At 42.1% G+C, this 24068-nt stretch overlaps 1 protein-coding gene across 2 annotated transcripts; it reads left to right on the forward strand.

Annotated features, from left to right (window-relative positions):
- The first annotated feature begins 7644 nt into the window (after positions 1-7644).
- On the forward strand, positions 7645-24068 carry LOC119185584 (uncharacterized). Of its 2 annotated transcripts, none has more exons than XM_075865346.1 (5): positions 7645-7840; positions 9079-9215; positions 9280-9347; positions 13199-13285; positions 23171-24068. In XM_075865346.1, exons 2-5 carry the CDS (start codon positions 9208-9210, stop codon positions 23347-23349), a joined length of 342 nt encoding a protein of 113 aa, XP_075721461.1. In that variant the 5' UTR covers positions 7645-7840; positions 9079-9207; the 3' UTR covers positions 23350-24068. The 2 variants fall into 2 exon arrangements, with proteins under 2 accessions (XP_075721461.1, XP_075721460.1); XM_075865345.1 differs by lacking the exon at positions 7645-7840 and adding an exon at positions 7847-7980.

Consider the following 24068-nt stretch of genomic DNA (forward strand, 5'->3'; position numbering starts at 1 on the left):
AAAATGCAACGAATGTAGCAGCCTCACAACAACGATGTTCTATTTACACGGTTTATTAAGGGCGAACTTGTGCCCAAAGTGAACGACGCACAGCAATCAAGAAAATCCAAGGGCGGTAGTCCTCGTGAGCTTCTGCCTCAAGCACCCTCGTTCTCTTCTTCTTCACGCGCGTTGGCTGTTCGGCGTAGTACCGGGCGCATGCAGGGCCGGCTCGTGCATTGCGGCTGGCTTCGTCGCTTGTAGTCGTGCCGTTAGCGTTTCTCTGGTTCTGGTTATTTTCTGTGGCAATATTCATGTTTTAGCGCACGTTATGGGAAGCCGGAGCAAGGATCGAAATAAAACACGCGTCAAGCTTGCATGAGTGTTTCTGGCTGTTTGCCATACCCTCCATTCATAGCTATACAAGTATTCCTGAAAAGGTCAGTTCTGGTGTGAATAGCGTGCCTGAAGTGAACTTTAAGATTCCTCTGAAGATATGATTGCAAGAAGTATGATGCCAGCTTCTGCTGGAGTTCCTGAGTGAGACGATTCCTTTGGAAAGCCAAGACATAGTCGGAGAGCTGTTGCCTTCCGCCTCCAGTTTTCTCTGGCTTGTGGAAGACACATGAATGATGGGGAAGTTCTAATGCAATGTGCTGTCGATGTAGGCTTTAGAGAAGAGCATCACTGTCAAATAGTTTAGCCGTATTGCGAACGGACTATAACCTAAAGACGCGCTGCGATAACCACATATCGCATAGTTATTCAAATTTTGGCGACAATCTGTTATTCCTGTAGGTAAATACTCCAAGAAATATTTATCTATAGATCTGTGGAAGGGTGTGACTATCGACGCCTGTGGACATTTTTTTGTGCTCCTCCACGAGAAACTAACTACAAGTCCTTTGATGGGGTACAGCTTAAGTCTCCTACAGTTTAAGTAAGCTGATACATTTGCCACAAGATTATACCTGAATAAATAAACTCGATCCTTCTATTTTAACAGTGAAAATGAGCTATCAGCTTCATAAATGTGCACAGCGTGCAAATATCTGTTAGCATTGTAAAAATAATCAGCACTTGAAGCCGAAGTACTTCAATAGTCAAGACATTATTAACTATCAATTAAACCCCGAAAAAACCACAACATATCCACGGAGTGAATGATGATGAGTGAAGCGAAGCGTCAACCCTACCATTCGTCCGTATGTGTATGCGTCCATGCACTCGATCGCATTCAAAAATGCAGACGGTGCGCGGGTAAGACCGGCGAGACACGAGCCAAAAAACCTGTGCGCAAGCGTCTTCAACGCGCCCGCCACTCTGCTTTGTTCATGCGCACCAACGATGCACCACGTACGGCGACTATCCAGGAGACTGAGAGAGGCACTCGTCCGCGTACACAGGAACAGCTCGTGCAGCAGCCAATTGGATAGTAGTGGTACAGCGCCATCTTGGATATCTTCACTCAAGCTTAGTTAGTATGAGTTGCTATGAGAAAGTGCCGTCTATTACACTGTTCAGGAGATACTGCTTCTTTTTCTTTCTAGTCTCTTCTTCTCTCGGTTACGCGTGACGCATGACAAGGTTAGACAACGAGGAGCTTCACCCCTGAAAATTGGTCTATGCATTCACTGCAAGTCTAGTCGAAAGACCGGCCGTACTACCATGTTTCATCTTGCCCCAGACAGATCCAGCTTTATGTAAAATCGGCCGCATCTGGCTGTTATTGATAAAAGACAGGTGGCACTGTTTGAGATATGAATGCCATCCGGCAAAGCCGTCGTGAAACATAACATTATGCAGAACGCGGGGGGACTGCCAGATACGGCAGCATCATGTCATCAGCAGTGGGCTCTTTCGTACATAGCATAGTGTTTCCGGGAAGCTTTACAAACACGAAATATTTAGACTTACTCATCTATGTATTCTATAAGGAAGAAACAAAGAACCTAATATTTACGAATTGACAATGCAACTCACATACGTGTAATATTTGCTTTTTATCGACAGTGTTTACAAGTATGAATGCCGCCAGCAGCTCTAGATAGGCGGGCATTCATGTAGTGCTTTAACTTTGACCTGGTGGCTGAATTTTGTGACAGACAGACATTACTTCAAACTTTATGGGATCGTCTCTCGTGGAAATATGAAGGGTTGTGACGCCCCATTCTTGATTTACTGACACCTCTTTCGTAATTCGTGAAAATGTGGGAGATGAGGAAACACTGTGTGCTGGTTTTAATGCCGATTTCAAGGGAGTAATTTCCAGTGATGAGAGTTTTGTACCATGCTTTTTGACAAAACATTCTTCCCTTCCTGACCTTGCTGTTCTGAAGCATGGTATTATCATGCTCTTGTTAAAGCTTGATATTAGGAAATCGCCAGGTCCTTAAGGTATTCCTAATTGTCTCTATAAAGCGTTATGCTGAATGATGTGCGAAATACATATTCGATTCACGAGGTGTATCGACGCAGGAATATTGTTAGAACACCGGTAGCTTGCCTGAGTGAAGCCAGTACCGCAATCTGGGGCCAAAGTTTGCATAAAAAATCACAGGCCAATTTCGCTAAATCCAACATCTTGTAAAATCTTGGAATGTATTCAGAAATATATATCAGCTTTCTTCAAAAACATAACGTGCCAACATACGTGCAGCATGGTTTTAGAAAAGACCTCTCGACAGACACTCAAGTCGCTGAAATCGTGCATGACGTTGCTAGCACTACGAAGAAGAGGAAACGCACCGATGCTATATCTATAAATTTTAGCAAGGCGTTCAAGAAGGTCTCTCACTTTAAACTGTTTCCTAAACTACGCGTTGTGTTAAAAATGACAAACTAATCGCAGAAATTGAAGCTTGCTTTACTGAGCGCCATGAATTTGTCGATATAAATTAAACAGTGTAAGATATATATTTCCTGTCAAGTGTGGCGTCCTCCAAGGATCTGTTTTAGACCCAATTTCTTCTTGCCTTGTATAATTGATATCACTGATGAAAATTGCGTGTTTTATTAGCAAATAACAGAATACCAGCTTAACCTAAATAGAGGTTTTAATAAGCCGGAAGAATTCGGCAACGTTTCTCATGAATAATAATACTAAAAGTCTCACGATCAAATCTACAAGCTGCTGTACTTACTAACCAGCTTGACTAAGTGTGCGTCAACATTAACAACTCTGAACCGCGTACAGTAGAATCCGGCGACCCTCAGGGTTCGACATAAGGACCCCTACGTTTTATATTATATATAATGACATAGTATTGCTTGTTACTTGCAAAATCCGCGTGTTTTATGAAAATTGCGTTATTTACCGTTTGGTTCTTAGCAATACTGACTAGTTCGCTCTTCAACAAGAGTTTCACAACATTCAAGATTGGTTTCAACGCGGGTGGAAGGTTCTAAATTGCTGTATCTGAAAAACAAAGTCTCTTTCTCGCCGTTGTAAGCCTTTGCAATTCTGATATGAAATGGTACATCAGCAACTACAGATTGTAATCCATTAAAGTAGTGAGCTGTGACGACATCTAGTCACCTCAACAGGTGTGCGCATGACACAAACGTATTCTCATGGTCTAACAAAACGTCTTGGTTTTTACGATGACAATTACAAAGCGCTATCCCAGCATGTGAAACTACTAGCTTACAAGACACTAATACGGCCCAAACTGGAGTACGCATCAGCCGTTTGGAATCTTCGCTGGATTTTTGTCACAAACACGCTCGAGACCTTTCAGAATCGTGTCATTGGTTTCATTCATTGCGCCTTTGCATATGATATCAGCGTAACATATTTAAGAGCAGAATCTGGCTTAAAAAACTTTGAAGTTGACGTCGCAAACTTAGTTCATCATTATTGGATGAGTTCTACCACAACACGCTAAATCAAACGCCGTATATTTTGCCATCATCTCACATATCTTATCGCATTGGCCACCTTTTAAACGTTGCCCATCCTTATGCTGGTACATTCGCATAATTTTTTTTCCTCGAGCAGCGAAGGACTGAAATGACCCTCCGCAGGATATTTATTTATTTTATTTATTTATTTACAGGATTCCTCCTGGCTTCAAATTGAAGCCATAAGCTGGAGTGGGTAACATATAAATATAGCACACTGAGCATTTTCGCAATATATCACGCACAGATGATTTGATTTGTGGTGTTTAACGTCCCAAAACCACGCTATAATTATGAGAGACGCCGTAGTGGAGGGCTCCGGAAATTTTGACCACCTGGGGTTCTTTAACGTGCACCCAAATCTGAGCACACGGGCCTACAACATTTCTGCCTCCATCGGAAATGCAGCCGCCGCAGCCGGGATTCGATCCCGCGACCTGCGGGTCAGCAGCCGAGTACCTTAGCCACTAGACCACCGCGGCGGGGCTATATCACGCACAGAGAATGCCGTGGACACACAGGTTTTAACGCGCTAAAAAGAAAAATATACAGTGCATGACATGCAATTGCGCATAGCATAATACCTAAATAAGTGCGTACTAACATCACTTGTGTACTACGAACGCTACGTCACAAAACAAAGAGTACAAATATGGCAGGAAGACATGCTATAAGTTTTTTAGCTCTGATAAGAATGACGCCACTGTCGCTGCCTCCACAATCCCACCAGGGAGGCGATTCCACTCACGTACAGTTCGTGGGAAAAAAGAGCCCATGTACGAGTTCGTTCTGCAAGAAAATTTCTGTAATTTTTTTGAGTGATCCGCCCGCGTGAGTCGTCACACGACTTTTGCTATATACGCACTTGAATCAATGCCAAGCTTATCGTGGTAGAGCAGGTACATATATTTTAGTCTTTCGCGATATCGCCACAAATGTAAAGCTTCCAAGTTCACTGTCTGAAGCAAAGCAGTGACTGACGTAAGGCGATTGTATGAGCGAAAGATAAATCAAGCAGATTTTCTTTGTAGGCTTTCTAGTTTATCAATATTTTTCTTTGTGTATGGGTTCCAGATCACGCAGGAATATTTCAAAAGGGGACGCATGTAGGTTTTATATGCTAATAGTTTTATTTCTTGCGTTGACTGTCATAACAATCTTCTAAGATATCCAAGCTTTTTCATGGCTTTCTTTTCTAGAAAAGTGATATGTGAATTCCACCGGAGGCCTGAAGTGATTATTAAACCTAAGTATTTATAACAATTTACAGCACTAAGACAGCGACCATATATTGAATACTGGAAAGTAAGTGGTGCCTTTTTTCTTGAAATTGTCATTGAGACGATTTTATAGTATTGATGCTCATGTGCCATTTTTCACACCAAATATGTAGTTTGGCCAGGGCACTACTAAATGATGCCTGCTCAGCAGGTGTGTTTACTACCTGATAAAAATGCAATCGTCCGCGAACAGTTTAATTTTGGCAGGTATATCGTTAACGATATCATTTATATAAACTAAAAAGAATAGTGGCCCGAGAACCGACCCTTGGGGAATGCCTGATCGCACGAGCGCCGGGCGTGAACACGAGCCGCCAACTGATACGCATTGACTCCTAGACGATAAGTATGACTCTATCCACGAGAGAAGTGAGTTATTTTGTAATATGGGTTTTAATTTTAACAAAAGCTGATGGTGCGAGACGCAATCAAATGCCTTCTGGAAGTTCAAAAAAATTGTATCGATTTGACTCTGTTTATCTAAGGCTGAGGCAAACTCGTGTATTGTCTCAACGAGTTGGGTAACCGTCGACATTCCCTTACCGAAACCATGTTGGCGGCAATCAATCAATTTATTTTGTTGCAGAAAGTTTGACAAGTGCGTAAAAATAATATGTTCTAGCAATTTTGAGCAGGTACACAGTAGAGATATTGGTCTGTATGTTGTAATTAGTGAAGGATTTTCCGCCTTAGGGATCGGAACAACCTTCGCGTGCTTCCAATTCCTCGGGAGTTCTGCAGTATCACCAACTCAAGCTCAACTGCCTTCATGAAAGCAACCGCATCACAATATGCCATGTAACAAAGTGTTCACCTTGTTGTATATCTGGTAACCCACCCGGTCCTTGTGTAACACCTCCTAGTGCGGTCTTTATGAAATGAAAGTGAAAGTGAAAGTAGTTGCGCGCGTAAGCAGTGGGAAATATGTATTAATTTTGAAACCACAGTACATATGACCATAACAATGACAATGAAGCGAGTAATGTATTATTATGGTACAGAAGACGTTCGTTTGTCAGAAGTTGGGCATAATAAATACCTAATCCTTCACTTAAAGAATTGTGTCTCGCGGTCAAGACAATTTGCCTAGTGTTGGCAAGCTGCCATAGTAAATTGTTTCTTTAGGATGCTTGTTAGGGCCATTCCCATCAAAAGTACTCCCGCTGGCTTATAAAACACTCGCCCACCCCACTTTAAAATGAGGCCTAACTATAAGGGAAACCTTCACAAAAACCGCATTTGGAAAACGAAAAAGCATACAAAAAAAGAAAAAGGTGTTATGTTTGTCCATGAGGCACATGGCCGCTCTTCAATCTCTAATATAATATTTCAAGGTGGCTTACCTGCTATAACTAATCGAAACGGTATGTGTCATCTAAAATTCTTTTTTCCTACTTGTCAAAAGTCACTACAAGAGCTACGCGTCACACCTTCTTGCTTATTCGCCTCGTTATGATGTCAGGCCCACCCACTAGCTGCATTCGCGACAATTGTCAACTGTTTGAAGTATTCTTTTCTTTTTCCTAGAATGATAGTGGATTGGAAGAAGTTCCCAATAAATTGAGATAAACAGCGCTACAACGGCACAGAAGGAACCCGACCAAGCACTTAATCCAGCTCTTTTCTTCCTTGTCACATTGTGGCGCCGTTTTTTCTAATTTCAGTATGTAGCGCCAACAAGCATGCATTATACTCCGAATCTGCCTGTTAAAACTGCGACACAAACTTCACTATCGCAATTCAGTAGAAACCATTATGATGTTTGGCTGAAATGTCTCGTGTGTTCCCTTTTCCTTCTTTTTACTCGTGAAAAGTGATTGTCTAATTGGTTTGCAAACTGTAGAAATAACGCCGCTTGCCTGTCTCTTCGATTCTTCAAAGCACATGCGGAAATATAAATTCGTAGACCATTTTTTGTAATGTGTTATGCACCTGTTTATCTACCCCGATGACAGGACCTAGCACTTATTAGGTAAACAAGTAAATCAAAAGTAAATAAATAAATAAATAACTATAAAAAAGGACCCAACATTTAGAACTGCGTCCTCCCAGCCTATTCGCTGACAGGTCCTACAGGGTGGCACTCGTGGTCTTTTCGCCTTCACATCTAACGATTACTGCCACAGGAAAGCGAATTACTGGCGCCATCTACGCCATTCTTAAAATGCGAAGGATAACGAGGTACGTTGCAGCTGAACGGGCTTATTTATTAAAAGCATTCGTGAAGCTGGCTAGAGCATTATGCGCGCAGCTTTTTATTCCACAGCGTTTTTATTTCCACCCGTCTGTATACAAAGAAATGTAAAGAAGAATGCATTCTTTAAAACCTGACATCATAAAAGTGAACATGGAGGTCAAAATGCACAATTGTTAGTCGAGAATACAATCTATAAACGGAAAATGGAAACAAACTACATACAGAAAGTGCTGCTGTACCTATAGCCATGGCGGCTATAGGTACAGTGTTACCACATTTGTTCAGCGCTTTCGCAAGTGTCCCCCTTTACTGCATCCCTCTGTCCCTCCACAGCGTGAAACTTTACAGCATTTGTCTATAGATGCAATTTCGTAAACGTTAGCAGAAATGTGCTCGCACACACGCATTACACAATAGGTGCCTATATGGCCAAGCTATATCGACGAATGGAATAGTTAGGCCGAGCCGTTGTGTCCTGAAGGTAGGCTGTTTCCCACTCCGTACTTGTTAAGCAGTAGCATGCGAGAAAAGCATGTTCTCACAACTTTTCTTCTCGTGGTCTTTATCGTGGCATTGGTATGCGGCATGGTTCTATGGAAACATGTTCCCAGTATGCGCGACGTAAGTACCTGTCACTTTAAGCCACCGTAAAGTGCGTTATATCTGCTTAATGTGCAGTATCTCTGTTTTGAAAATCATTTAGGTATATTCTGTCACATTTTCTTTGCCGAAGAAGTATAGAATGAAATAGATGTGGTTTTTAACCACAAGAATGAGTGAATTTGACTTTATTTGTTTGTTTTAGTGAACAATATCAGGTACAATTGAACTAAGTGGAGAGCTTTCAAGTGCTCTACGTTGTAACCAAGGAGTAATCTAGGTAGACACCTTTATTGCACGTGTGTGTTTCAATTAAAAATGCTTGAACATTTGCTGCTGCTAATGGGTATAATTAAAGTTTGCGTATGAAGTCCTTTGGGTCGTACGGCTCCGATGCCTCCATTTATGCAGAAATTGAGGTAGGGTTCACGCCAGTTAATTTAACGTGGGTTTTCATTTACGCATCACTTTCAACTATAAATACAAACGTTTGATATTATCTGCTGTGTGGATCCCTCATGCATGCCTAACTGTTGTAGCTTGATTTTTGCAGGAGTACAGTTTAATAATTAAGTTAACTCGTTTATACTTGCGGAAACGGATACCATCACTTCAGAAATGGGTTTTGTTGTCCCCAGTGAGAGTACACATGCCTATTAATGCCTCCACCCACTCTTTAATACTGAGTTAGCACACAAGCTTGAAAGAAGACAGTTAAGCAATATTGCTAGTGATCACACAGATTGTGCAGCAGATAGAGATTCATATGGTCATGAAACCTTGTTTTTATCAGCCTCGTTTGAAATCTTTTACGTCAGAGAAACTGATCGTGTTTGCCAGCCTATTGTTCTTGGGCGTTGATATAACGTTCACAAAAACCTGTGAGGATAGAAATTGTTATGCTGAAACAATGCTATCTGAGGAATCCTTTCTAGGTGAAAGCGTCTTTTCTACTCTTGTTATATCACGTGAGACAAGATCGATTGCAGGGGTGGCATCAAAGTATAGTTCTTTATTACATTCTGCTTGTTCACATGCAGATCAACTAATAATCAATGCATTAGTACGCATTTTTCCACATGTGTTGAAGAAAACTCCTGATTCATGTTTTCTTTTCAGTTCGTAAATACGACAGAAATAATATGGACGTACTACTCAAGTGAACCTACAAAAATTGAGTGTAAGGCAGACAAAAAACTGTACCTCAGCTTGCTTTCCATTGAATTCGAACGATCTTATTACTACAAGATGAAAAAGTAAGTTCACACAAAATTACTAGTATGTTTCAGTGCAATAAAGTTTTTTCTGTGCTATTTCCAGGATGTGCTACTCGCTAGTCGGCAGGTTTGATCCCAAGCACAATGACGTCATGATAATTCACTCTCCAGGTAATGCAAATGTTCAAGTTTAGTCGCACATGCTGAAAAGTTTACGAAACCCCGCGCACTTCAGTGAACTCGCAACGCTATTTTACCATGGGAGCGGAAAGCTATAAGAACACCTTACCGGGACACTGAACAGATTTAGTACGTAAGCTGAATTACTTTCGAACACAGTGAGCAGTAAATCGTCATAAAATTTGCGATACACCATTCAAAATGCGTTGTTGGCGAGGAACTTCGAGCCTATTCTGCATGGTGCACTCAGCTCGAGTCCTTGATTGGTGGAATGAATCGTTAAGTGATTGTCGGTGCAGACCGGAACTGCAGCTGCTCACGAATATGCAGTGCGGTAAAATTACGTACGCTTCGACATAGTTTAAATGCGGCAACCTATTAAGTATCCAGAAATGACGAGAGCGCTTTCATGTAAACAGAATTCGGGGTATAACTATAATTTGTGTACATCAAAGAAAAGGGCAACAGAAAAATGAGCTGGACTGACGTAGTGTAAATGTTGCAGGTTTTTCCTGAAAACAAACTGTTATTCAGAGATTGTAAAAGTGCTTCAACTGCAGCTTTTCCCAAAGGCATAATTCGCGTCACCAAAGTATTTGTTTCCTTAGAATTGGAGGTTACATCGCTGCTTGACAGTAGCACCGATGATCTGAACAACGCCAAGCCTATTTCTTTTAGACTTTTGCTTCTAAGAATAAGCGTGTGGTGGGATGAAAACATAGTATATAGACGCTGCGAGAAAAACACGGACTGTTTAGGTGCTTTGACTGAAAAAAAAAAATGCTCGATGACAGGCTGGCGTAACAATACGAATGATATTCTTCATGTCGTCTGGGACAACAGCAGCGCTTTTGTGCTTCGTGCTGAAGAGGATTCGAATGGTCGAAAAATACACACAATACTAGTGAATCTGAATGAAACCTACGCTACATCTTTGTTGGTATGCTGCATTTTATGTGTGTTCAATCGGTGTGCATCTGTAATGCCGCAGCGAACGCCATAACAAGTTCAATCGGACACCTTATGGTATTATGCGTTCAGGCTTAGCCGTCATTTTAGTCCCACACTGGTATGTAGAGCAAGAGAGGGATTCATTTTGTGTACAGTGAATTTCACTTCGATTGGTGTGGAAGATAGAATTGGAGCAATGAGAGAACTATATTAAAAATGTGTGACATGTATAAAAATTCATCCAAATAAACCCTGGTCTAGCAAACCTAATTTTGCGAATTCAAGAATTTAATGAACAAATTTTCACACATTCAACTAGTCAATTTCTTCTATGAAACCTTGTATTTCTGTTTTCTCTTCTTTATTTCGTGTTTCTTTGCCATTCTACAAAAATCGCGTCGGGCACGGCAGTTAAGAAGGGCCTTCAGTTTGCTAGTTCACAGGGCACGAGACACGCGTAGCAGGACGAAATAGCTGTTTCTTCAAACCACACGTTGTCCGAACAACGCGCACTGCATAGAGTTTATTCGTTGTCAGGTCATGCCCAGCCACAGACTTCGTATACGAACGCCGGTTGGTCTCCGCATCCCTATGATTAAATGATGTTGTTCTAATCTACTCGTTGATATGAAGCAATTGACAAAAAGTTTGGAAAAAAACCAGAAATATTGCAGAGCTCATTGTGAGAGTGAACAGTCTTTGAACAGTTTCAAAAACACAAGTGAGAATCGCAAAAGAAAAACAATTCTTTGAATTACTTTTCAGCACGACTTCATGCTGCAGCCGTTACATGGGCATTGAGCGTGCTATCTCAACATAACAGACTAGTGTTTTTGGCGATCCTGCATTTTCCGGGTATAATACAATCCGCAATACAGCAAAAAAAAAAAACTGTGCAAGCTAAAAATAAAAAGCTTCTTTTGCGTGGTCACATTCGATTTGAAACCAATGTGAACATCTTCATTTAATATTTTCATCAGCAACTCTCTAATACTCGATAGTTTTATTTCAGACATAGTTACGTAACATGAATTATCTCACGGAAGCAAGGCAAAGGAGAGTCGTACGTCTCCTCGCGAGGTCTTCACCCCGGACTCACACGTCGGAAAGCCAGGAGCAAAACCAGAGAAAATAAGTACAATGCTCAAGAGAAAAATATGTACAGAGAAACCAGAGAAAAGCACATAAGTACAATGCTTATTGCACAGCCTATATAAACAAAAAAAACAAACAAAAACATTAGGACAAAAAATTTTCCAAGTTTGCATTGTTTGTGCTTAACAATTATACAAGTAATACGAATATACAGAACAACCTAATTTTCTTGTTGATTGCAAAACAATTGTATATTTCAAGGAGACAGAAAATGTTGCTTTACTTGTTTTTTAAAACACGACATATTTCAGTTTTGATTCGTCAATTCGATTAGGGACGGGTAGGCATTCAACTATGAAATATTCTGATAATCTATGGTTTTAGTACCGTAATTAGTCCTTGGTCTTGATCCCGCAAATGAAATGTTGCGAAGGTCATATGCCACTTCTGTGCTTAGATATTTATTTGAGAACGTGGTACTATAATGTTTGAGTTCGTTGAACATCATTGTGGGAGTTCGTAGAAAATCCATACACGCAACGAATTCGAAAAAAATAGTTTTTTATTCTTACACACAAGGCCTCCTCGACGATGTAAACAATTATTATTCACAAACGCCAGAAAAAGGTACACAAATGTACTTCTGCATTCTGTAATAATGAGTTGGCACTTACATTCGTTCGTTGAGTTTTTACAAAATTATGGTGCGGACATAAGTGGCGCATGATTAAAGTTGATGCAGTGAAAGTTGGAAGCATACATGGAACTTGCCACGTTTTTTTAGAAAACGAAACTGAAATACGTGTATGCCTGGATGTATTACTTAAATTTCGAACGTAGAGTCTAAAAGTAATCAACAAAACACGCAATATCTATTCGATAGAGCTTTCTATAAATACAAAAGAGGGAACTTTGGCGCTCTGAGGCTGTAGGGCACGGTGCTTTGACGAGCATAGAAATGACTGTTAGTAAAGCAACCTGTCAAATCCTCGCACTTTCGTCTTAGTTTGTATTGACGTTGCTTGAAGTTGCTTTGTTAAAAAATGACAATCAGCAAATCTTCGTCTGTTGAACTTCACTACTTTTACATTTTATACTCAACAAATAAATAGGACAGACTGTTTTTCGATTCGAAAGAAAACCAAGATTTGTGAAGTCCTTTAAAAGGCGAAAACAAAACACGCTTTTACTTTATATATTACGTTTTCAGAAAAACACTAATAGCAATAAAGAGAACAGATAATTGCCATTATGACGAATATGCTAGGTCTGGTGGTAATCTAAGTAACTACATTGATTTATTCAACAGTAGCGTTGATAGTATTCGAGATAATTCTAAGATGATGAAATAATAATGTACAACATTCGAAAATTAAAGAAAAGAAAAGCAAAAAATCAGCAGTACACAGGAAATTGGCTCGTACAAAACTACCTTGAGACTGCTACATTAACTATGAAGTAGCGGGTCCAGAATACCTCAGCAGGTGAAACAGAATCACACGATTATGCGCTTTTTCAAATACATACACACAAGCACGAAGGAAAAAAAACTCGTCAAGTCGCAGCCAACACATTTGAGTGCTACAAGATAAATAGAGTATTACGATATGCTCTTTAAGCAGTGTTTAGTTATCCAACATACCTTTAGGCATAGTACAATATACCGCCAGACGTGGTGCCTACTTACAAGACATACCCTTAGGCATACTTATTACTTAGTTGCCTTTATTATAAACCACAATACACCACGTAAATGACAACTAATTATTGGACTATATGCTGTGTTTTGCTTCTAGGTAGCACTTTTAAGCAAACAGAAAGTATTGAATATCTGGATGGAATGCTTGCCTGCGCAGTCGTGAAGGTGACAATGCCTGGCTCAAGTGAGTTGCGATGTGTCGATGCTTTCATTAATGCTGAAATGTAATTTCGTGGAAAGACAGGCCGTAAGCTTGCAAAAGAGGAGAAACAAGGAAGACAAGAAGAACGGCAACACACTACTTTTTTGTGAGTTGTTTTTTTTCTGTGTCCATCTTTTTCTTCTGTTTTGTAACCTTTCGCCTTATCATTCACGAAAAATTATGCGTGAACTGACCCAACTCACCGTATTGTTAACGTAAAATGTAGGGTTTGTTTAAACACTGATTTTCAACTACTGCAGGCTTTATATGGGCTCTTGCAAAACTGTGTACTTCGCACTAAATCCAGACTAATAAGATGAAATAGATAGCTTTATTGCAATGTAGACTGTATACATGGTTAAGGTTCATGGCTTTTCGCTGCTGCCGTTTGATTCGTCGTCACCGTAAATTTATGTACAAAATTCAGTTACATAGCACTCTCTCGCACAATTATGCTTCGCACTATAGGCGAAATTCAAGAGCGATGGTGACGACCGCAGCTGATGTGGAGATGAAACCGGTTGGCCGCCTCTGTTGCACGGAAGTTAAAGCGATATCATTTGCCAACATGCGGGGTCTGTCATGAATGGCTCCTCTAGAAGAGAGAAAAAGCCCTGCCTGTTTTATGTGAAAAACAAGAAGGGAGGCCAGGAAAGGAGATGAGCAGGGTCTGCGTCGCTTGAAGGACGCGTTCGCTGGTGATCTTTGCTCGTAAAATGCGGGCACCTTTAAGCTTCGCCTAGTGAAACGTGATGTCACTATCCCCATGCACGTGCATACGCGCATCGAGAAGCATGAATTGCTAAGTCGAGCTCGTGCATTTTGAAATGCATGCGGACACGTTCATTAGACGGTGCATTGGTGCTAAAAGCCTCAATCATAAAATTTGTGGTAATTGCGATGAGGCTGCAGTAGTCACCGGATACGTCGATTCTGTCCGACCTTGACGTATTGTCATGGCTTGGAATAGTTGCCTTTGTTGCGTTATTCTCTGCACACTTCGTACCACCAGCCCGATCTTTGACAAATGTTTCCTTGAGTCCAGATGTTCGCAGGACATCCTCGACCGCTGTTGTCGAGGTGCCGAGAACCATTTCCTTGGGTTCGAGGACAGGCCGAAAGGTCTGACGGTGATTCGTTCTGTGCTGTGGTTCTGGACGCTGAAGAACGGCCCGAACAGCCTAATGTGCCTGGTTATGTCAAGCAGGGAAGAAGCAATGATGTAACGCCATGTGTCAATAGCCGGTATGGACAGATATCTTGAACACTGTCCAGTCTGTTTGACGAATGTATTGAGGAGCTAAGTGGATAAACCACATAAACATTTAGTACACTCACCCTCAAGATACGCTACGTATAGGGGGTGGCCAGTGTTTCTTATAAAATTTGTCTACCATCTTTCAACGAACCTAATGTTGCGCAATCTTCACCAAAGTCTTTGTCTCTTTGCATTTTGTCTTAGGCTATACTTGCTTCTGCTCTCATTAGTAGTAGGAAGTAAACTTTCTCTAGGCTACTACTTGCATTATAGAAGGCGTGTGAGTGGCCAGTTCGGATCCATTGTAGATCCCGAATGGCCACTCTAGATCGAGAGGGGTAGCAGATGTGCACTCTGTCGACAGGCGTAGCGGGGTACGTCCACGTAGACCGCATTGAGCGTAGACGTGATGTAAGCCTGGGCTCATGCTTACCATTTACTTTCATGGTGTCGAAGAAATATGTCTTTAGGAATACCCGTATGTGCGATGTTTGTGCTACCTGTTCTCATGCGCATGGCAGGGTGGAGAGGCTGATGCGAGCGAATTGGCGGCGGCCGGTATTGCTTCCGCGAAATCGCTACAGCTACGCTGCGCAGTGGGCTTAGATCAGTTTCTCGACAGTGTAGTAGATGCCTCTACGTCGCGGAAATACGCGACGTAGAGGTCATACTGATGGCTTCGAGGCCACTCGATGCTGTCTCTTTAGGAGCACAGTAGATGAAGACTTAAGGCAACGCGTACGTGAGGGGAGAGATGACGAAGGCGTGGATTAGCTGGAACAGTTGTTTCTGTACTTATCTCGCGAGCACGCAAGTTAGCGATGAGGTGTGTTGTTTGAGGTATGGTACCGGTGAGCCGTTCTATGCAGTGGTGTTGCGAGAGAGAGTGTGTTGCGTTATTTCGATTGAACGAATAGGCCTAAAATGCACGTGTGGTCAACGTGCGTTATGACTTCACCATCGGCGTAGAAAAATATGGCTGGAAGGGGATAGGAGTTTAACCAACGTTGGTTGAGAGGACGAAGCAGTTGTAATACAGATTCGCCTTTCGAGTACATCAGGCTCATCTGCATCGCATAGTTAACGATGGCGCTCACTGCAGTTTGGAGAGTCTCCTCGATGTATTCGTATGAGCGCGTAGTCATCCGCAGTTTGGCGTCGTCGGCGTGAATAATACAGCGGAGCCTCAGGATCTCATCCAGCGAACAAGGGAGCGTGCGCACGGAAAGGTTAAATGCGTATGGAGACAACAGCGCTTCTTGAGGGTTGACCTTGTCTGTCTCCGAGCGAGAGGTGTGTAGAGGCGCATCCACTGGCAAACAAGAATTCGACGATGCGGTTGACAAGGAGGACGAAGACGTAGTTGCAACTTCGTTCGCCAGATCCTTTGGCTGTGAAGGTCGAGGTAAAATCATGTGTCGCACCAAGTTCAAAGCCTTCTGGACCTCAATAATGGGGAGAACATGAGTGCCAGCTTCTGGCGGGGCTGAAAGGAGGTCGCAATGTATTTGCACGATCATGTTTTTTGTCATTAGGTGGGCGTGAAAGTCGAGCGCCATGACATGTTAGAGGTTGTTTTCTGCAGCGGAAGCCTGCCATCATATTAGGATGACGTGTACCGTTAGCTTGTCAAGAACGCAAGCGTGTGTTATAGGGCATGGGTTCGCTGTCCATTTACATCTTTTTGCCTGGTTTCAGTATGCACTAGAAATCCACATTCTGCCAGAGTTCGCCTAAGTGGGCCAGTTGGTACTTAAGACGTGAACATGCAAACACTGCTGAACAAAGGATGGTGAGAAAACCACTGGCGGTTGTCAGCTCAGCACATACATTTTTTTATTCTCTTACCACCTGGTGCTCAGTGCTGTTTGTCGACCTTAAGTTCATTTCGAATGCAGTAAAGGTAACATAAAAATAACCTGTCTTGTGCAGGTCCTTGGCGTGGAACGCCATTCTTGTGAGACGAGGGTGCCTACTTTTCGCTGACCTGAGATATCGAGCGACCTTGCAGGATAACCGCTGATTATTAAGCGTAACTGACTGGATAGCTTGTGAAGACAAACGCGTGAGAGGAACAGAAATAATTTGGTAGGTAGATGAGATTACGTCGTTTCCGGGTATAACGTGGCAGCAGAAATAACAGGACCATGTTGATTGTCGTCGAACCATATCAGAGGCCTATGCCCTGCAGTGGGTTCGATGGCTCGACAGGGTATTTTCCCGATGCGTCAGTTCATCTATGATGAACACGGCGTCCTTGAAAGGCAAACGGTGAGCGCAAGGAGTACTTGAAAAGCCGTGTGATGAAAAACCGGCTGGTGGACCACGTATGCAAGAAGAAGAATGAAGGCCATCAGGTGGGTATGCAACATCTCGTGTAGTAAGCTGGATTTGCGACTTTGAAAATACCGGCCTTACGGAAGAGAAACCCAGTAGAAAGCAATGACCATTCAGAAAAGAGCGTGGACTGTGACGGTCGAGTGCGATTGTCTCTTGATAATTGGCAATAAGGACGCCGTTGCCGTAGTCGTTAAAATGGACAATAATCTCTTCCTTGATCTTTCGCCATGGCTCGTCGTTTTCAAAGATGATGGTGAGGTAAAACTTAAATGCCTCACCGGAGATGTAGCCTGTGAAGTTGGTGATCATCTCCCATTCCGACCAAGATGCAGCTGTGGCATGGAGCTTGAAGAGGTTCAACCAGTTTTCTACGGGTCCGTCATCCGCTGATACCGTGTACTTAGGGTTGTCAAGGTCAGCAGATAGTTCTGACATCATGCTGGTCGATGCGTAATGCTAGGCACTTGAACGGTAGTCTATGTATGGTCAGGGTGTCCTGCAGAGAACTGTGTCGACGCTGAGCGACTGATGAAAAGGCAGGCAGGTCTCCATCCTGCATCCTGTCGACTCGTGTGACGCAGGAGACGTGATGGTTATACGATGAACCATTTATTTTTCTTCGTCTTCCTTCTTCTCTACTTCTCCACTACACCGTTCTCCTCGTGGGGCTCGTCACACACACACACACACACACACACACACACACACACACACACACACACACACACACACACACACACACACACACACACACACACACACACACACACACACACACACACGCACGCACGCACGCACGCACACACACACACACACACGCACGCACGCACGTACACACACACACACGCACGCACGCACGCACACACACACACGTACTTGACAGTAGAAGAGGCAGAACTTAGTGGTTGTCTTAGTTTTATTTCCAATGATTTCGACTGGTGCACGGGTCTTCGTGTCAGGATTTGTGAATAAGTGTGACGCTATGCGAACATGCCACATCAACTTGGTGGTGCTAGAGAAAAACGGCAGAGAGCAACAAATTGATAATGTTTACAGCGACGACATACGCTTTGCCAAACAGTTCTCGTCTTATTGGCTGGAGCTAGCAAAAGAGAGGAGAGAGAGAGAGGTATCGTTTAAAATGGGGCACGTGTCGTACGTTAGCGGAAAACATAAATAATATAGACAGCAGAAGCCAAATAAACCAACTAAAAATTCAAAGGAGCACCAAAAACGAAAAAAAGGAAGGAAGGAGAGAAAAAAAGAAGAGGGGGATAGGGCGGCTCACCCGACGCACCATTGCAAGTCGCGGAGGGACATTGTTGGTAAACTTGGGTGGCAGGCAGTTAGTTGTAGCGAAAGGGGCGACTCTGGCAGAGAGGGCCTCCGATGCCGTCCTTTCTGTCGTCATTTAAGAAAAAAGGGGAAGAGGTGTTTTATTTCACTGCGACCACACTGACACGTTTCATATGTGTGTGGGGAGGGGTGGCAGATTTCATGGCAAATATGGTGAAAGCACACAAGGCCATATGAAAAGTACCGGCTAAATTGTGGGCCAGAAGGCAGTCTAATATGACAGCGTGCATTTATCGAGCCCTTTGGTACCACTCCCCGAAGCACTTGGGATTGAAACCAGCTGGCACTGCTTTGGTTCTCCCCTTACAAATAATAAGGCAAACATAAGTAAACGAAACGGCCAAAAGTTGAAAGAAATGTGAAATGTGAAAATGAAACAAGTAATAAAACGACATAAAGGACCCGGTGGTATCGTGCGAGAGATATGTGCACAAGTCTGGTAACTCAGGGAAATGCAAACCGACAAAATAGTAATGCAAACACAATAATAATATAATGAAATATAAAAATAATATATATATATACATATGTGTATATACATATATATATAAATATATATATATATATATATATATATATATATATATATATATATATATATATATATATATATATATATATATATATATATATATATACATATATGGCACAACGTGAGCGTTCTCAACAAGGATAAATACATTTATTTTTCAACAGTTTCGGGAGGGGTCGTCCCTTCGTCAGGGGATGATTTATAGTAACAAACACGTTCAAACGTCGTTGCTGCCGCGTCCCTCGCGCCTTGAAAGGTGTTTGCGAGAGTGAGAGAGAACTAAAGCAACAAACAAACAAAAAAGAAACAAAACACTGTGAACGCTGAGCACAAATTACGACTATATATATATATATATATATATATATATATATATATATATATATATATATATATATATATATATATATATATATATATATATATATATAAAGAGATTTAACAGACTTGGTGTCATAAGGTTGTATACGAGGGACTACTAATCAGCTGCCCGCTAATAATAAGTTCACGTGCTACGTGACGCCAAACATGCCCATTGAAGAGTGTTTTCACACTCATCGCTTACATATATGTATATATATATATATATATATATATATATATATATATATATATATATATATATATATATATATATATATATATATATATATATATATATATATATATATATACTGATATACATATACATATGTATATGTATATATATGTATATATATATATGTATATATCATATACATATAGCCCAAATACGCTTGGCTATCATTTGGGCTATAGAAAAATCTCGCACTTACCTTTACGAACGCCAGTTTAATGTTGTTACAGATCACCATGCCTTTTGCTGGCTAGTGTCCATGAAAGACCCTACTGGCTGTCTCGCTCGTTGGGCTTCACGCCTTCAGGAATACGACAGCTGTGTTGTTTATCGCTCAGGACGCAGACATTCAGACGCTGATGCCCTATCCCGTTCTCCGCTGCCTCCTGACCTTGCCTGCTTACCGTCATTTGCGACTCGTCATCGCTGAGCATCGCCGACATGCCAGCCGAGCAGTGCAAGGATCCCTGGATCAATTGTCTGCTCGACTTCCTCTCTCACAGTTTGTCAGAAAAGACTTCTCGGTCCCTCTCTCGTCAAGCAAGACATTTTGCTGCCCGTGAAGGCTTTTTGTATCGCCGTAATTACGAGACGGATAGCAATAGGTGGCTTCTTGTCATGCCCCGTCATTTGAGCTCGAACATCTGCGATGCCTTTCACGATGACCCCCAGTGTGGCCACGCGGGAGTATTCAAGACTTACTCTCACCTTCGTCTAAAATACTACTGACGCGGCATGTATCGGCAGCTTTGCCAGTACATTCGGTCATGTTACACGTGTCAACGCCGCATGACCCTTTGCAACCCTTAACCTGTCCAGCGAGACCATTTGACCGCGTCGGAATTGATATTTATGATCCTCTACCCAACGCTCCTCGAGGCAACTGGTGGATTATCGTCGCCATCGATCATTTGACACGCTACGCTGAAACATCTGCGCTGCCTGCTACCACTGTGAACGACGTTGCATCCTTTTTTCCTCACCATCTGATTTTGCGGCACGGTGCACCTCATGAATCAGTGAGTGACTGTGGACGCGTGTTTCTGTCGAACGTCGCCGACGAGCTGCTTAAGGAATGTCACATTATTAATCGGTAAACTTCGGCATACCATCCTCAAACCAATGGCATGACAGAACGCTTTAATCCTACCTTTGGAGATATGCTTGCCATGTACGCGTCTGATTACCACACTAATTGGGACCAAGTGCTCCCTTTTGTAACGTGCGCGTACAACTCTGCACCACAAACAACCACCGGCTTCTCTGCTTTCTTTCTCCTGTACGAACGTGAACCATCATGCTCCATGGACACCATTATCCCTTACAGACCTGATGTTTCCGAAGCGATGCCCGTTTCCAAAGCAGCTGCTTATGCCTAAGTGTATCGTCAACTCGCTCGCTTGTTTACCACGCGAAACAAATGGCGCCAAAACAGACCACGATTCCTTTGCGTCTAGTGTCCACTATAACCCAGGAATGTTGGTTTGGCTCTGGGACCCGTCTACCCATCCTGGTCTTTCGCCAAAGTTTTCGTCGAAATACCAGGGCCCCTGCCGTGTGGTGCGACAAACACCTCCCGTCAACTATGAAGTTGAGCCTATTGATCCACCTTCGGACAAACTCTGCCGTGGGCATAAAATCATTGACGTATCACGCCTCAAAGCGTGCTATGATTCCCCTGTCTTGTCATTTCCTTAGATCGCCAGGTTGGCTCTTTTCTGCGAGGGGAGTACTTGTACCGGAGCATAGTGGCGCCAGCCCTGTGCCAGCGTGAAAGAAGACGTTGACGTTCGTGTGGCTGGTGCTTACCGCGTTCCTGCCTGAACCAGCTTGTTTCGGCTAACGCTTGCTCAATAATAACCGGTGCTATACGTGAATTCGCCTATTGCAATATATATATAAATATATATATATATATATATATATATATATATATATATATATATATATATATTGTTGCGAAAGGATGTGACAAACAGGGACTCGAAGTGAATGACAGTTTACTCAGCCACAGAATGCACTAGCTTTTTCGCTCTCTTCTTCGGCCACAAACACAGCGTGGCATTACCCTTTTCACAAAGAAAAAAAAGGGAAAAGGAAGCATCGCATGAGTGCCGCGGCTCCTAAAAACAATGACATGTGGCCGAAAATGTTCCTGTTCATTAAGAAGCACAAGGGCAAAAAAAACAAACGTCAAATTTCTTGAGTTTCAGACAACGCGAATAGCACGGCTTGATCCTGGAGACGTGAACCACATTCGAGAAGCGTTGTCTACGAGAACGGTGCGGCGTGTCTGCTGGGACAACTTCGTGGTTCACTTCCTGGAGGTGTTGAAGGGCTCGGTATAATCCGACGTACCAACATAACAATTTCTCTGAGCACCCACATTGACGTACGGGAGTCCAAACCCAGACTAGGTCACTGATGATTTGAAGGGGCGTACGTACAAGTAAGGCCTGAATTTTGTACTGGCCCATAGAGTATATATATATATATATATATATATATATATATATATATATATATATATATATATATATATGTACATATATATATATATTGCCACCAATACAACGTGGTATTAAGTATAAATAGAACAAAAGAGAGGCAAAGAAAATTGCAGCATATTCACGGAATGAATGATGATCAGTGAGGTGAAGCGCTAGAGCGTTTTATCGCAAAACTGTGAACCATCCGCGAATATCGCCCACTACATCATCAAAGACGTAACAAACACTGTATATACTTATACAAAAATTTTATTGTGCGTAAGTGGTAGCTATACATCACTTTGATTCCCCCTTCAATATAACGGTTTTATGATCACTTAAGTGGTGGATCGGTGACGGGGGGTAGTGGGAAGTTTGCAACGACGAAGTAGTGGGCCGTTTAGAAAGGTGGAACTCAAGGCGGTCACGTACAAGGGATTGACACAGTGAGAGAATCTATTGTTCTCTAATGCGCAGGTGTATACTAGTACATGAACGTCTTGCATTTCATATTGGCTACTTCTCAACAGTATTTGCTTTGTGGTCGGTGAAATGTTGGATCGATGATGGGGTAGTGGGATTTTTGCAAGGATAAAGTAGTGGACAGTTTGCAACAGTGCAACTATGTGTGGCTACGTACATACGAGGGAGAAACAGACGCACGCCTCTAGAAGCTTCGCCCCTAAAAAGACGGAATGTACATACTATGCTTGAATACTGCTCATTTGGCAATGTTTAGATCAGAAACCGCTCTTTGAAACGTATATTCACCCAGGCCGTCACACCGCGGCGAAATGTGTGGCAAAAGCCAGCGGAGATAGTCCATCTAATCGTTATTGAACTATTATGTCCCGACGTGCAATGTGCAAGTAATCAAGGACTCCAGTAAACACTGGTGGAGAGATGGACGCTAGTATCTTGTGCACAGTTAGGTTGTGTTTTTGTATGTGACACTGCGTTATCGCGAAATTTTTTTAGATGTGTTTTAGGAAAGCGCGAACGAGATGCCTATGCTCACATTTTATCACTGCAGAACTTTCTTGCATTCATTGATTATCATTTCTCCACGGTAAACTGAGCGTCTTAGACGGCATCTCAATGCTTGCGAAATCCATCGGTAATGCAGCCCTGGGCGTTCGCTTAATCATAATGAATTATAGGGCTTTTGTCAGGACATACTAAGTTACAAAGCGTTTTTACGGCATCGCGCTTCAGTATTTTGGTGTAGGCTGTAGATCAATGTTTTTGTGATTGTAGATCAACTCATGACATTTGTTTTTTTCTCTTTTGTATTCAGGCCTGAAGAAGTATGATCTGCGCGTTCGGAACTCCTCAGTTCATATGCTTCCTGGTCAAAAATGCTTACAATATTTTACAATCAAAACTCAAGGGAAACTATTCCAGCTATACAAAGAGTATTGCCAGTACCTACAGCAGCGTCCACACAATAATGAATTCAACTGTAAGAAAGTGTAAACCAGTAGCTACTTGCAGCGTCAAATAGCCTTCGAAACTAAACTACAGTACATATATAAGAAACCACGCAAAGAGTGCCAGTATGCTAACGGTGGAGAACACGTTTATTGCGGCTGATTGCTTCGTGTGTCAGAGTGGGTCGGCCATGTCTTCAAACCCCAATTCTTATCGAAAGTTTATTTTCGCATTGCCCAAAGCCCAATATAGTACAATGTTTATGCAAAAATAGGAAATTAGAGAAAAAGCTGTACTCGTGCAGCTTGACTAGGCTCTGGTTCAGTTTCAGTTGAGTTTCGTATGTAAATTGTTTTGCTAAACGTACTTGTTTGTGCTGTGACAACTTATTTTCTAGTAATAATTTGGGCTACAAAGAGTATAGCCCGAAAAACTGAATGACTAAGTTAGATTAACACTCAGCAACATCAACCTATGGTAGTCACTACAACTGCGCAACTGTGCTCCCATAGCTACCACGAGTAAAGGGAATGAATAATAATAAGATCTTAGACGTCAATACAGACTTAAGCCTCCCTGAACGCCCTGCTACAAAGTTTCGCATCTAAAGAAGGTGTACTTTTTCATTTTGTGTGGAAAGAATGAGTGCAGAAAAGAAAGTGTGACCACCGCACTAATTACGCACATATTATTTATGCATTTAAAATTTCTTGAAAAATTGTACGGGGTATTTTATTAAAGGATGACAGAACATCAAAGAAAAA

This window comes from Rhipicephalus microplus, chromosome 6 (assembly GCF_043290135.1).
Source record: "Rhipicephalus microplus isolate Deutch F79 chromosome 6, USDA_Rmic, whole genome shotgun sequence".
Lineage (NCBI taxonomy): Eukaryota > Metazoa > Arthropoda > Arachnida > Ixodida > Ixodidae > Rhipicephalus > Rhipicephalus microplus.